The sequence below is a fragment of the Ornithodoros turicata genome, chromosome 7 (assembly GCF_037126465.1).
Source record: "Ornithodoros turicata isolate Travis chromosome 7, ASM3712646v1, whole genome shotgun sequence".
NCBI lineage: Eukaryota > Metazoa > Arthropoda > Arachnida > Ixodida > Argasidae > Ornithodoros > Ornithodoros turicata.
Window position 1 is genome coordinate 51,867,130 of NC_088207.1, and position 15,060 is coordinate 51,882,189.

General features: G+C 45.5%; 3 protein-coding genes across 4 annotated transcripts; all 3 read right to left on the reverse strand.

Annotated features, from left to right (window-relative positions):
* Positions 1-756: 756 nt before the first annotated feature.
* LOC135400058 (uncharacterized) lies at positions 757-3,181 on the reverse strand. Its single transcript, XM_064631791.1, has 4 exons — positions 3,076-3,181; positions 2,859-2,910; positions 2,120-2,255; positions 757-1,006 (listed from the first exon to the last, which is right to left on the reverse strand). Exons 2-4 carry the CDS (start codon positions 2,899-2,901, stop codon positions 817-819), a joined length of 369 nt encoding a protein of 122 aa, XP_064487861.1. The 5' UTR covers positions 2,902-2,910; positions 3,076-3,181; the 3' UTR covers positions 757-816.
* Positions 3,182-5,315: 2,134 nt separating this feature from the next.
* On the reverse strand, positions 5,316-6,630 carry LOC135400059 (uncharacterized). 2 transcript variants are annotated; one of them, XM_064631792.1, is made up of 4 exons: positions 6,577-6,630; positions 6,375-6,426; positions 6,170-6,308; positions 5,316-5,556 (listed from the first exon to the last, which is right to left on the reverse strand). In XM_064631792.1, exons 2-4 carry the CDS (start codon positions 6,415-6,417, stop codon positions 5,376-5,378), a joined length of 363 nt encoding a protein of 120 aa, XP_064487862.1. In that variant the 5' UTR covers positions 6,418-6,426; positions 6,577-6,630; the 3' UTR covers positions 5,316-5,375. The 2 variants fall into 2 exon arrangements, with proteins under 2 accessions (XP_064487862.1, XP_064487863.1); XM_064631793.1 differs by having other exon boundaries at positions 6,515-6,605.
* Positions 6,631-11,345: 4,715 nt separating this feature from the next.
* On the reverse strand, positions 11,346-13,138 carry LOC135400060 (uncharacterized). Its single transcript, XM_064631794.1, has 4 exons — positions 13,088-13,138; positions 12,886-12,934; positions 12,689-12,827; positions 11,346-11,595 (listed from the first exon to the last, which is right to left on the reverse strand). Exons 2-4 carry the CDS (start codon positions 12,926-12,928, stop codon positions 11,406-11,408), a joined length of 372 nt encoding a protein of 123 aa, XP_064487864.1. The 5' UTR covers positions 12,929-12,934; positions 13,088-13,138; the 3' UTR covers positions 11,346-11,405.
* Positions 13,139-15,060: the final 1,922 nt, after the last annotated feature.

Here is a 15,060-nt window from a genome sequence, read left to right on the forward strand (position 1 = left end):
CGATGGCTGGCTAGGAGCGTGCTATGCGGTGAAGGTCATTTTTAAGAGCGTACACTCAAAAAAACTGAACTTCGCCGCATAACACGTTGTTTACACATACTTTACAAATGCAAATACTTACTTTACAAAAAAGAAGACGCGCAAGAAAGAAGTTGGCTTCACCGCTCGCTCGCAAGCGTTAGGAGAAGCACGCTTTACAGGATTGCAGCTTGCGTACTTAGGGAAGACGATTCGGGATCTATTTGTGCAAAGGACGAAATACTGTATCTTTCCCGGCTTTTTATACGTTTCCCCACGACTAGACAATCATTTTAAAGTCCAACGTATTTTATGCAATACAACGCAGTTTTCCTACTAATTTTCCCACACACTATCAACGACTGATATGATTTACCACGGTCGCCAGTTACCATTACACATCTTCAATGCATTCGCGATTCGCAAAAGTTCGCGATTTCCCGAAGGTATGGCATCAGAGCATGGTGCCCGCACGACGTGGATTGAATACGCATTCCACGGGTCAGCAGATGTTTGCAGTAGCGCATTATCAGGCAAGTGTAACGCTTCAGTGATTGCGTCACTGGTAAAGCTGCTCCCTCGCTCCAGCAAGGCTGTGTTGTTTTGACATAGTCCTTACTGCGGTATTGCTCGCGGTACTCCTACGCAGAGCTTCATACTCTTCGCCAGAGCATCTCTTAAGGCTGTCTCCGAAGTTGAGCACTTGCCAACACCATAGAATAACAAACACAACGGAAGTCTGCAACAACAGCAATTTAATAAGCTGATTATCTGTACAGGAAAGGCGGTCAGTTCCGACTAGACCACGCGGGATCTCAGGGCGCTGCATCTTTCCATCGCATCTGCGTCACAGGGCACATCTCCATATGCGCGCTTGATTTTCTCGATGAGGAAGGCACGAGCATTTTCGGGAGATATATCCGCCAAATAGGTACAGTTGCCTTCCGTGTTGCGGATTAATATGCAGTCAGTCATGTCCTCATAAACACTAGAAGAGTCCAAGCAATAATATTGTAAATTGAGAAGTGAGTAATTGGAAGTAGTAAGCGAGAAATAGAAAATTATAGTAAGCAATAGGAGAGTTCAAAAAGTCCCAGAGTGCTTAGCGCCGCTTTGAACTGTGGGAGTTTACTAATATACGAAAGAAACGGGTGACCTCCAAACTGTTCCGATTTCTCCCCTACCGGTTCACTGTCCGGTCAGCGAAAGCGAAATGTGAAGGATTATTCTTCGTTCCCCAGCTCAGCAAGCGCCCAGGATGCAATGCGTCCGCAAAGAGCACTGGGATTTCCTGAACTCGTCTATTACAACGCGGTCGCGGGCTACACTCTAAAACCAAAACTTCACCGCATAGCCCGCTGTGAGCCAACCATTGAAACGAATTATAGTGTTATCGCTCTGATTCGAAGAGAGAAGGGGGCGTACGCCTTTTGTGGCAATTTGGATTGATGAAAATTTCCACAAAAAGGCGTACGACCCCCTCTGTCTTCCAATCTCGTGGCAATGGTCTGTCACACAGAATGCTATGCGGTGAAGTTCTAGCGGTCTAGGTGAAGTTTTAGAGTGTACACCACTGGATGTATAAGCGCCACTCTCTGCTCACATATTTTCTTTTTCTTTTTAACTTTCCCCTGTTATGTGTCTGTCACACATGGCCCTGGGTTGTAGTTTTGGGTCTTGTCCGGTCTGCTTCACTTTTTACTTATTTTACTTATTGTTTTTTCAACTCCCTCAGCTAGATAAGTGTCTTCGATTTTGTTTTTGCTTTTCTATTTCCCTTTCTCCCTCCCTTTCTACTGGTACATATACGTCCTGTTGTATACGGCTACTCTTTAACCTGATGAAGTGCAGGCTCTGCACGAAAGCCTTGTTCATCTTAATTGTAATGAAGTGTTCATACCGTTTTACCTTCCCTTTCTTCCTTTTTACCTTCCCCCCCCCTCACATCTGAGTGGTATCATTCTGTGCATTTTTTCCCCCTGAGCGCGAATTGCATTGAATGGACAAGTTAAAATATTCACGGTAGACCCCCGTCAAATACCAGAAAGAAACATGAGGAAGAAAGCACCACAAAGAAAGAATAAAGTACCCTGCCTCTCACCAGCACATAAGGTCAGCTTTCTCCTGACCGTTTAAGGAGTAGATGAACGCGTCATCGTATAGTAGTGATTTCTTCAGAATCTTGGCGCAAGTACTCATTGCTTCCGTGACACTCGGACAGTCGGAAGTGACGACCTCTGCAAGATGAAATAGTTTTATTGTGATACAAAACACTTGGGACGCACCTCATGGGAGTGGAAATCTTTTAAGCAGTGAAGCTGATATTTTTAGTCGATAATGCACTCTCAGAAAAGAACTTCACCTATGCGGTGAAGTTCGTTGTGCGCCAACCCCTGCCACGAATGATAGGGTTATCGCTTCTGGTTTGAAGAGAGAGAGAGAGAGGCAGAGAGGCGTACTCCTTTTTGTAACAATTATCATATATCTTAGACTGTATGCGGAGCTACGGCAGACAAGGGCAACAGGAAGAGGACACCACACTGCTTCACTGTCAACTGGTTTAATTCTGGAAAAACACATACCTTAAAAGCACAAACCCGAGCCCATAAAAACCAATCACAGACAGTGCACTCCCTTCTCCAGATACATAATCTCTTCTTTAGTGACTATTGCCATACCTCCGTAGTCTAAGATGTCATACGAACTGGCCCACTCTGCGTTGTTAATCAGAATATATCCATACTGCTACAAAAAGGCGTACGCCCACCTAATGGTTGGCGGACAACGTGCTATGCGGTGAAGTTCTGTTCTGAGAGTGTGGTGAGTGAACCTTTACTTACTTAGAAGTCCGAAGAGCATGAGCGAAAAAGCAACCACCTTCATCTCTCACTGCTAAGAAGTGAAAATACAGAAAGTGAAAATATTGACGCATTTAAAAGCGAGTGTGACAAGCACCTCAGCTGAGGAGTTTAACGCAGCAAATAACTTCGCACTGCTTAAGTTGCAGGGATACCCTGCAAGCGTATCATGCAAGACACCCAGTAAGAGGATACTCACTTTAAAAGTGTAACCTTTTCAGCAATAGGACGTGCTTGGGTCTGAGGAAACTGCTTGGACGAATCCTTATCCGCGGTATGGAATGATGCAGTACTTATACATGCCGTTTTCACCGCTTCCGGTTTGGTGACAAGACGACATCCGCTTTCGCAGCAAACATGCACGCTCTGCGCCAAGCACTGTGCCGATTGAAACAGTTATCGCTTCTGATTTTGAGAAGAGAGAGGTCGTATACACCTTTTTATGACACTTCAAATTGCGACGGAGAAGCGTACGCCTCCCATTTTCAACAAATCAGGAAAGTGAAAGATATATCCTGCATGGCGGCTGGTTCCGAGCGTCCTTAGTTGCGGAAGGACCGGAAGTCTTCGTGGCACCGGAAGTTGTGGCGGGGGCTTGTTTATGTTTACTCCGCAGAATGTCATGCATATAGCATAACTTCTCAGAGTCGTTGATGCTCAGAGTCGGTTATCATTCAGAATGAAAGCCGAATCTCTTTCCAGATTTATTAACTATATATGGATGTGGTACGCTTTTTCTTTGTGTGTCGTTTACGACTTAGCGTTGCATTCACCCCTGCACTCTGGTTTAGGCTGGGCCACAGCAACCCGGCGCTGTGTACAACTTGTGGTTTCCCGGCAACAATCCGACACATTATAGAAGACTGTAGCCAGTACGAATGCGAGCGACGGGCCTTTAAATGTAAACTGAACTGCTGGATCAGAGGCCATTCAACATCTGCAAAGTTCTCGGCCCATGGATAGTAGCCTTGCACATCAGTGTCGTGCACTTCGCGTTATTCTTTGCTTTCTGAGGGCCACCGGCCTCCTTCAAGAACTGCCAGGGGTTTCTTTTGTTTTCCTTCCCTCTTCATCTTTTCATGTGAACCTTTTTGCAGTGGGGTAGGGTCCTGCACTCAACACAGGGAAACACCGTCCCACATCATCATCATCATCCATCCATCTATGTTGTTGTTGTTGTTCTTTGTGACCACTGCATTTATGTCAATTATCGCTCAAAGACGTACACCACAGTCTCTCTCCACAAATCAGGAGTGATGATCATATCATTCTGTGGTGGGGCTGGCATTCAAGGTGTTATTTGGTGAACGTTCCGTTTTCCGACTGTATAGAGGCAAGGAACATTTGTCGAAGGTAGACCTCAGGGGAAAACGAGAGGCGCCGACATATTTCGAAAAGGGACAGTTCTTCTCCCCGGGTTTGCTGGGTATGGGATACCCACCTTATTCATATCGACGTTTCTACAGCACAGGAGACGAGGAACATGGCAAAAACACTTTTTTTCTTTTTTGCTCATAACAGACGAGACAGATCGGGGAATCATTGAGGCGTTTTCAATAGCAAATCTGTGTCAGGTAAGTGTATGAGGGTGGGTAAGGTATAATACATTAGCTACCTCTCATTAGCACTTACAAATCAAGAAAGTGACTATATCTTCACTCAGACAGTTATGTGATCAACAATTGTCAGCCCCCACTTCAGGATACTTATTCTTCCTGATTACACTGCTCTCATTATCTAAGGTCAAGGACACGTGTTTGTGCTTTCCAGAGGGAAAAAAAAGTGTTCTTGCCGTTCTTTGTCAACTCAGCAAGTTCTTGGGTGCCCGTGTGACTGAAGTGGATAAATATGTTCCTAACTAATAAACATATGGACATACGGTATAGCCTACAGACTATATGACTAATGAATTTTATATGTATATAGTGTGCATAGTTATGTAGTAGTTATATCGTTGCGTAGTGTGTACAGTGCCTATGTTTTTGCGTGCCGTGTGCAGTCCTTTAGTGTCGCCATCGAATTACTAGTTTGTGTTGGGTACAGCTTGTTTATAACGTTCATAATACATTTTCCCATAACAACTAATAAACGACATCCGATCAACGGGTCCCGTGGCTACCACGAGGAAACATCCCATGTCATCATCTCTTCTCCATTTATTGTTGTTGTTGTTGTTGTGGCCCTCCGGTTGAGAGTCTGCAGACGTTCTGTCCCGTCTCAGTTATTCTAACCTATTTTCTTCGTCTCCCAGTGCTGCAGAAAGGACGATATGAACATGTACAAACTCTCCCGCTACCTGTACTCGTTCAACGTATCTTCACCTTACACTGTTAAGACATGTAGTAGTAGTCTCCCAGGCGGAGCTTTCACACTTTTCTAAAGAGCACATGTCGAGCACATGCATGCCAATGCCATATAGAACAAGAAATACAACGGAAGTATGCAACAACAGCAATTTAATCGGGACATTATCCGTACAGGTTGTGCGGCAATCAGCTCTTACAGGCCTACGCGGGATCTCAGGGGCCTGCAAGGATCTTCCTGGCAGGGCAGCCTTCCATATCCACCGGCGAGTTCGTTAAGGACCAACTCGCGTCCGTAGTTGCGAACTCTACTTGCAAGGCTAGCACAGTTTCCTACCATGTGGCTAACAATGCAGTTATCCAGGTCCTCAAGAGCACTGAAAGATTCCAAGCAACAGCCTTTTAGATTGACGAGTGAATAATTAGGGCAGTTGGTTGGTATTCAGAACAGAAAAGAAAAAGAAGAGAGCGTAGGCCCGTTCTGGGACGACTTTTGGGCCCAGATCAAGGGTCGCAAAACTTTAAGTGAAGACTTTTTTTTTTTCTTTTTTTTTGCGAACGTCAGTCGGTGAACGTGATGAATGTTTGAGCAGCAATAACTCCATTTAGTGAATCAGAGTTTAGCGTTAAATTCAAGTTAAGGGACCGTTGATGTCGGTTCATATCTTAGTCGGCGTTAATGAAACCGGACATAAGTAAGCGAGAAATAGAAAATTATAGTAACCAGCTATATACAACGCGATCGCGATTTTAGGGTGTCGGGACCCCCCCAAGGCCCCACCTTATACCCCCATGGCTATTGCACTGGGCGTATATAAACACCGCTCTCTTCACACCTGTGCGATAACGGTGTCATTCGCTCAGTGATTGTCCTTGAGCGTGGATTGGATTGGGAAAATAGAAATACTCGCGATAGATCCCCGTCAAATACACAAAAGAAAGTGCACAACGAAGTACCACGAAGAAAGAATAGACTACACAACTTCTCACCAGCAAACAAGATCATTTTTCTCCTCGTCGTTTAAGGATTCGAGAAAATCGTCAGCGTATAGCGGTAATTCCTCCAGGTTAGCCAGACAAGTGTTCACGGTGTCGAATGAATTGTCGCATTCGGACGCAGTGACGACCTCTGCAAGATGCGATAGTTTCAGTTTTATGCTAAATATTCGGTAATGGTGGGGAAATCCTTACTTACTTACAAATCCGAAGAGCATGAGCGAAAATGCAGCCACCTTCATCTTTGACTGCTGAAAAGTGAAAATACCAACAGCCAATGACGCACTGGAGGAGAGTGTAAAAATCAGCTCAGCTGAGTAGTCTAACGCAGCAAACAACCTTGTACTCCTTGAGTTGGAATGATATCCGGACCACAAAATAAACAGAAAGAGAATGCTCACTATGGCGTAACCCTTTCAGCAATATAGGACGTGTTGTTACCCGGAGTAAACTGCTTGGACGATTCCTTATCCGTTATATAGCGTCATGCTGTACTTATTGGAGGCAGAAAGAACTTGATTGGCTCGCAGTAACACATAAGTAAATCTGCAATGTGAATGGAGCAACACTTTCATCGACGTCATCAGCCCTGCGTGTATCCCGTCTATACTTTCCTGGAAAAGATGAAGCATATGCGCTCTAAGCAAGGCACACGCTCTCAGAGAAAAGGGCGGAGCAGTTCCATCTTTTAGGAGATAATAGTTGTCGCATATGTTAGTGCCTAAAAGTTGCAAAGTTCTACCTGCTACCTAGATACAAATGATAGGGTTACCGTATCTGATTCGGCGAGCCAGGGGGAGCGTACGCCTTTCTGTATCAATTTGGATATATGATAATTGCTTTTACCATCCTTTGTGCACCCTTTATCAGACGCTATGTTGACCTAGGTGGTAACTACTGAAGTTACCACCGTTTTGCACCCTTTTTTCTTAAGAACACGGACGAGAAAAACGTTGGTGTGAAACTGGCAGTCGGCTATCATTGACAATATCATCCTCTTTTCCGGATAGTTAAATATGGGTGCAGTATGCCTCTCTCTCTCTCTCGAGATATATATATATATATATATATATATATATATTGTTCAGTTATATAAATTTTCACTCTAAGGCGTATATACGCCCCGGTCTATTTCCTACAATCAGAAGTGACTGCCATATTATTCAGTGCTGTGATTGGCATAGAATAGCAAAGGCATAAAACGAGGTGACTGTTCTGTTTTCCGACTAATGGGTGGAAGCAGATAACGATAACACGATATTGTTAAGGGAAAAGCCTCAGACGAAAGGACTCAAAGAGGGACGGGAGCCGTCGATATTTCGAACAGAGACTGTCCTTCTTCTAAGCCCAGAAGAACAGACTCTGCTCGAAATATTGGCGCTGCTCTCGTTGTAAGGCTCTTTCTTTAAAGGAGGTAAGAACTCCTGTCTGCATGTATTTAGTTACGGGTTTAATAGATGTAATATTGTTCTTCTACGCTTCGTAATTCTATTTACAATTTATTGTTCTTATTCTTCTCCTTCATAACTTGAGCAGCGTTAATACAAAAATGCACTTTCTTTCGTATTCGGGCGAGTAGACGCACCGCCGTCCAGATACCTCTATCCATCGTTACGTCATCTGAAGAATTGTAGTACCAAATCAGATGCCAACGCGTAGGTACACACAACGTTTACCCTCTTCAAGATAAACTTCACTACATGGCACACTCCTAGCCAACCATCATCCCCAATGACAACGTTCTCGTCTCTAATTTGTTGAAAACGGGAGGCGTAGCCAATTTTGTAGCCGCGCATAATAATACATAATAGGCTCCGCCTCTCGTTATCAACAAATCATGGGCGAGAACGTTGTCATTCGGGAAGGTGGTTGGCTAGGAACGTGCTATGTGCTGAAGATACGCACCTACCACCTCACATTCAAATTCACCGATACAAAACAACAACAACAACATATACCGGGTGTCTCAGTTAAATCCCCGGGCCAAATAATTCGCGAACCGGTGCACCAATCGAATAACTTTCTTTTTTACAAGTATCTGTCCAATACCGCCTACAAGATGCGCACCGCGTGAATGAGCGGGAGGCGCTCATTATTTAAATAAAAATTCAAATGAGTTTCGTGAAAAAAGCTAACTTCTAAAGCAGGGCGCCGTCGGCATTAAAATGGGTACTACCCCTTTTGGGACCTTCAGTGGACACCTTTTAGAGAAAAATCTGCCACCGATTGCAGTAATTAATTGGTTTCGGTTTACGTATTTTTGTCGCGGCTGGTCGCGGCGAAGCGCGAAAGGATGTAATTCGTTGGTGTAATTCATTGGTGTAAGGACGTAATACATTAGTGGACATGGGAGTGAAAGAGCGCCCTTTTGCGCTTCACCGCGACCAGCCGCGGCCAAAATATGTAAACTGAAACCAATTAATTACTGCAACAAATGACCCGCTTCGGTTGCAGATTTTTCTCTAAAAGGTATTTACTGAAGGTCCCAGAAGGGGTAGTACCCATTTTAATGCCGACGGCGCCCTGCTTCAGAAAACCAATTCACCAAACTCATTTGAATTTTTATTTAAAAAATGAGCGCCTCCCGCTCATTCACGCGGTGCGCATCTTGTAGGCGGTATTGGACAGATACTTGTAAAAAAGAAAGTTATTCGATTGGTGCACCGGTTCGCGAAATATTTAGCCCGGGGATTTAACTGAGATACCCGGTATATTGTGATATTGTGATGATGAAGTGGGGAGGTTTTCCACTCTAGGAGTGGAACGCTACCCCATAGCTAGGGGTCTAATATGAGCAGTGGCGTATCTAGGGTGTGGCAGGTGTGGACAGGTGCCATGGGCGCCAGATGAACAGGGGCGCCATTATGTGGTCGGGTGTGAATCTGCCAGGTCGGGCACTCAACCTGGCACATTCGTACATGGTCTAAAGCAACCGCCATTAGAGAGGTTGTAGTGTGAAACCTAGTGCGGACCACACGAAAACGCATCCCCAAGGACATCATGTTAACCATGTTGCCATGGGCGCAGGTAGCTCTAGATACGCCACTGAATATGAGTGGTGACAATGATGAGTGATGACGATGAGAGATGACGGGAATGATCGAAGTGGCGATGACGATGCTGGACGTGATCGTGATGGTGGGAATGTCCGAGGGCGCTGCTGGGGTCATAATGAGTCCTTTATGCCTGTCGCCTCAAAGAAGTCAACCACGTGACGTAAGGCCGCCCTGGAGTCGGCCGCGGTGTCCCAAGGGCCGAGGATGGTCGACAAGTTGAAGGGGCGGCAGCCAAGGGTGGCAAGCTGTGACTGCGGTGTACGCCTCTCGTTGACATAGGTCCGGCAGCGGAGGAGTATGTGCTCAACGTTGGCAAGTACGCCACACTCGTTGCACATAGGGCTAGCCTCACAGCCTAGCTGGTATCGATAACGACGGAGTGAAGGCCACATTCAGACGTAGCCTGTGGATGAGTGACTTCAGAGGACGAGGAAGCTTTGCAGGCAGCCGGTATGACAGCGTTGGGTCTACATTTCCCAAAGAGGACATAGTTGGAATGTCGTGTTGCCACTGTAGGGTAGACCAGGAATCGGACAAATGCCTGAGGAGGGATCTTGTGTCTCCTCTCGAGAGTATAATGGGCATAGAAGGTCGTTGTTGGTGTGCAGCGGCAGCGGCAGCGTCGGCCTCGTTGTTCCCAGTTATTCCACAATGCCCTGGAACCCACTGAAAGGCAACGTAGTGGGAGCGATCTTGTAGGGACTTCAGGGCGCACAGGATGTCTATCACCACTGAGGCAAGGGAACCGCGGATGCCCATGTTTTTAATGCACAGGAGAGCTGCTTTGGAGTCTGTGTAAATTACCCAGTGCCGCGGTTCACAGTCTTCCGCATATGTCAAGAATAACAAGATAGCATAAAGTTCAGCGGATGTCGATGAGGTACGGTGAGATAGACGACACCCACGTGTAACAGACTCTGATGGAATGGCAAAGGCTGAAGATGAAGTGTCCCTGGTCGACGATCCATCCGTGTATACAGCGGTACTGTTGCGGTATTGAGCCTCGATGAAGTCAAGGGTAAGTTGCCTAAGAATAAAATCAGGATAGTTATTTTTGTTGTTCTTGAGGCTGGGGATGGAGACAGTGACAGGCGGCGATGGCAACGTCCATGGAGGCACTTTGGGTGCCGTGTGGTCGACTATGAATTTGGGGATATGAGGTCTGAATGATGTCACAGCAGCATGAACCGTCGCGTTCCGTCTATCGTGAAGCTTGCGAATCAGAGTGTGACGGTTATGATGGGCAGGTAGACGCAGATAGTGGCGTGCAGTTTCCCGAGTACGGAGAACCTCAATGGGGATGTCCCTGGCCTCAGCCACTACTAGACGGGTTTCAGCGTCTCGCGGGACCCAGAGACCCGAGACATACCCGAAGACTGCGCGCTAGCATGGCTCGAATCTTTTGAATCAGTGTCTGAGGAAGTCCGTGCAGGACGGAAAGGCTGTACATCACTGAGCCACGAACCAGGGCATTATGCAGCATGAGGAGATCCGTCTCGCCCCCATCTCATACCTGCGAAGTGACGAATCACGTTGACCCAGCGTTAGACTTTCTGTTCAATGACGTCTATGTGGCGCTTCCACGACAAAGTCACGCCGAGGAACTTGTGATGTGTCACCTGCTCCAGTGGGCTTCCACCAATATACAGGCGATACCTATGCATGTCTTTGCGCGTGAAGGCTAGAACTGCGCTTTTCTCTACGGATATCTCCATTCCTGCCTGGAGTACGTAGAGGCGAATGGCATCTAATGTGCGCTGAAGACGCTGACGGAGTGCTGGATGGGAAGTGCCTGTAGTCCAAACACACCTATACAAAAGGTGTCACAGACAACACGTTGAAATCGCTGTTTGGAGCCGACACAGTCGGCGGGCTCGCTTGTTACAGTTCATAGCTCCTTTAACATTCCCTCACCAAGAACAACAACGTTACCAGAAGTAGCGTATCGTCCCTAGCGATCAAAAATCCACATTTCTTGTCTTAAAAATAAAGACAGTAGTAGTAGGGTAGCAGTCTCCTAGGCGGTGCTTCACACTTTTCTACAGAGCAGCTATGAAGACTGTCTCTGATGTTGAGCACATACCAATGCCGTAGAACAAGAAATACAACGGAAATGTGCAACAACAGCAATTTAATCGGGAGGTTATCGGTGCAGAATGAGAGGCAATCAGCTCTTACAGGCCTACGCGGGATCTCATAGGCCTGCACCTTTCCTTCGGATCTGCTCCGCAGGGCAGCTTTCCATATTCGCGTTCGAGTTCGTTGAGGACCATCTCGCGTCCGTAGTTGCGAACTGTACTCGCAAGGCTAGCACAGTTTCCTACCATGTGGCGATCAACGCAGTTATCCAGGTCCTCAAAAGCACTGAAAGATTCCAAGGAACAGCCTTTTTGATTGACGAGTGAATAATTAAGCAGCTAATTAGTTGGTATTTAGAACAGAAAAGAAAAAGAAAAGAACCCAGGCACGTTCAGCACCCGAGCTGATTAAGGCCCTTTTTTTTCTTTTTTAGGGAATAGCAAGCCGGTGTGCTGCATGGCTGACCTTTCTTCTTTCCTTTTTTTCTTTTTCTGTCAATAAACCCCGCCCCCCTTCGCCCGGTTTCACCAACACTGGCTTAGTTTGGACCTCGAGATCAAGGGTTGCAAAACTTTAAGTGAAGACTCAGTTCGTTTTTTCTTCTTTTTTTCTTGGGGGAGGGGGAGGGGAAGCGTTAGTCGGTGACGTGATGAATGTTCCAGCGGCAATAACTCCTTTTAGTATATTAATAGGCGAAGTAAGCGAGAAATAGAAACTTCTAGTAACCAACTACACTCTTTAAAAGAAGGGTGTACTTTAACTCCTTTTTCTTGCAACATATATCACTCCCTTTTGGAGAGTACAATTACTCTCGAAAAGGAGTCTCCTCACTCCCCGTAGGGAGTGGGGTTACTGGAGAGTAATATTTCTCTCTGGTTGGGATAAACAAAAGGTACAGGTACCTGAGGAAGCGTGGTCCTCCACGCGAAAGCTTGTACAAATTAAACAAAAATCTTCAGTGTCGGCTTCTGTATTTTGTTTATGTAATCTACAGGACTTGACTCCCCTCTTCGTATACGCCTCTGGTTGGGAGTAACATTAGGGGAGCAAGGGGAGTAAGGAGACTCCTTTTTGACAGCAAATGGAGGAGTTAAAGTACACCCTTTTTTTTAAGAGTGTACAACCCGATCGCGAGGGGCGGGGGTCTTAACCCCCCCCCCCCCATGGCTACTGCACTGGACGTATAATCCCCGCGCTGTCTTCACACCTGTGCGATAACGGTGTCAAGTTCTCTGCGGTGATTGCCCTCGGGGACTGGAGTGATTGGGAAAATAAAATTACTCGCGATAGATCCCCGTCAAGTACGCAAGGAAACGTAAGGGAGAGAGAAAGAAAGAAAGTATACCACGAAGAAAGAATAGAGTGCACGGCTTCTCACCAGCAAAAAAGATCCTTTTTCTCCTCGTCGTGTAAAGATTCGACAAAATCGTCAGCGTATAGCGGTAATTCCTCCAGGTTAGCCAGACAGGTCGTCACGGTTTCGTATGCACTATCGCATTCGGACGCAGAGACGACCTCTGCAAAATGCGACAATTTTAGTAAATATCTGATAATGGTGGGTGAACCTTTACTTACTTACAAATCCGAAGAGCATGAGCGAAAAAGCAGCCACCTTCATCTTTGACTGCGGAAAAGTGAAAATACCAACAATCAACGACGCACTGGAGGCGAGTGTAACAATCAGAGCAGCTGAGTAATTTAACGCAGCAAACAACCTTGTACTCCTTGAGTTGGAATGATATCCTGACCACAAAATAAACAGAAAGAGAATGCTCACTATACCGTAACCCTTTCAGCAATATAAGACGTGTTGTTACTCGGAGTAAACTGCTTGGACGAATCTTCATCCGGTATATAGCGTCATGATGTACTTATTGGAGGCAGGAAGAACTTGATTGGCTCACAATAACAGATAAGTAAATCTGCTACGTGATTGGAGCAACACTTTCATCGACGTCATCAGCCATGCGTATCATCCGTCTACCTTCTTTGCATATAGATTAAGCACGCGCTCTTAGGACCCATTCGCATCTACGGAACTCGATTGCCTCTATAGGTTGTGAAACCGGTCAGCCTTATGCGGTCATGCACTCTTAAGAAAAAAGGGTGCAAAACGGTGGTAACTTCAATAGTTACCACCTAGGTCAACATAGCGTCTGACAAAGGGTGTAAAAGGGTGGTAAAAGCAATTATCATATATCCAAATTGCTGCGAAAAGGCGTATGCCCTCCTCGCTCACCGAATCAGAAGTGGCAACCCTACCATTTGTGTCAGAGAGTGAGGTAGCAGGTAGAACTTTGCAACATTTTAGGCACAACATATGCGACAAATATTACCTCCTGAAACTGCTCCACCCTTTTTTCTGAGTGCACTCTAACAAAAAAGGGTGCAAACCGGTGGTAACTTAAAGTAAAATAATAAGACGGATGGGGGGTGGGGGGTGGAAGACAGATTACAGGAAAGTTAACAAAAACTGGTTTATTTAATGATTAATCTAACACAAAGATTATATAATACGCTATGAAACGTTTAAAAGAACGGTCGACGTTTCGACAGTCGCACTGTCTTCGTCAGGACAAAATTTCTCTTTCTTTTTTTGTCTTGACGAAGACAGTGCTACTTTCGAAACGTCGACCGTTCTTTTGAACGTTTCATAGCATATTACAATATTTGTGTTAGATGATCCATTCAATAAACTGGTTTTGTTAACTTTCCTGCCGACGGACTTTGACGGTTATGCCAATATTGGTAAGAGACGTGACATTGGGGGTACTTTGATGCAGGGTTCAATTTAGATTATAAGATAACTGCACATAGAAGGACGTACGCCCGCCCTCTCTCTTTGGATCAGAAGCGATAATCCTATCATTCGGGGCAAGGGTTAGAGCACAGCCTGCTATGCGGTGAAGTTCAGTTTTCACATGAGCCACGTATGCATTTCTACATTTCCTTCTCGTTAATCGCTTCATTTCCTTTCACAGCCATGCAGTACGCGTCTATAAGTGCTATGGAGTAGCCAGCATCCGTGTTGACGTGGCCTATACATCCACATGGTTTTTTTTATTTTTTTTACGTAATGGTGGCTCGATAATCCACATTTAGTCTTGTATTTCTTTTTTTTTTTCTAAATCGATGATGCATACACACAGATAATTATGGTGTGTTATAAAAATATGATTTGTGATTTTTCTCCTGAAAATTTTTGAACAACAAAGGCACACTAATTTAATATATAATAACTAATATATATAACTAATATAATAACTAATATATAATAACTAATAAGGCACTAAGGCACCGCGCCAAGCAAACGCGCATGCCAGCCGTTGAGCCTCGAGTTTCTCAAAGCCTAGTATACAGGATCATTGCAGGATGTGTGGGCATACTTTACATCCGCCGCAGGCAATCTGCCTTACATCCTTTCATTGCAAACTTTAACGGACGTCCGCACCAATTTCAAACCTATATCACCCCACGTACTGCGTGGCTCATTAATTGACAAAGCGAACGTTTGAAATAGCCTCTCTACAATCTCTTTGAAGCCGAGTCTGATAGCATGCTGGCCTACGTGTCGAATGTCGACCCAAAGGGCGGACAAAAGACACGGGGGATCTATGTGCCACACTCATGTTCCACACAGGAAACAGGCGCAAAATTAGAAGAAGAAGAAAAAGACGAAAACAGAACGTTTACGCCGTACACTTGCGTTCCTCACGAAGCAGGAGAACAAGTGAGAGTAAAGACAAGCAG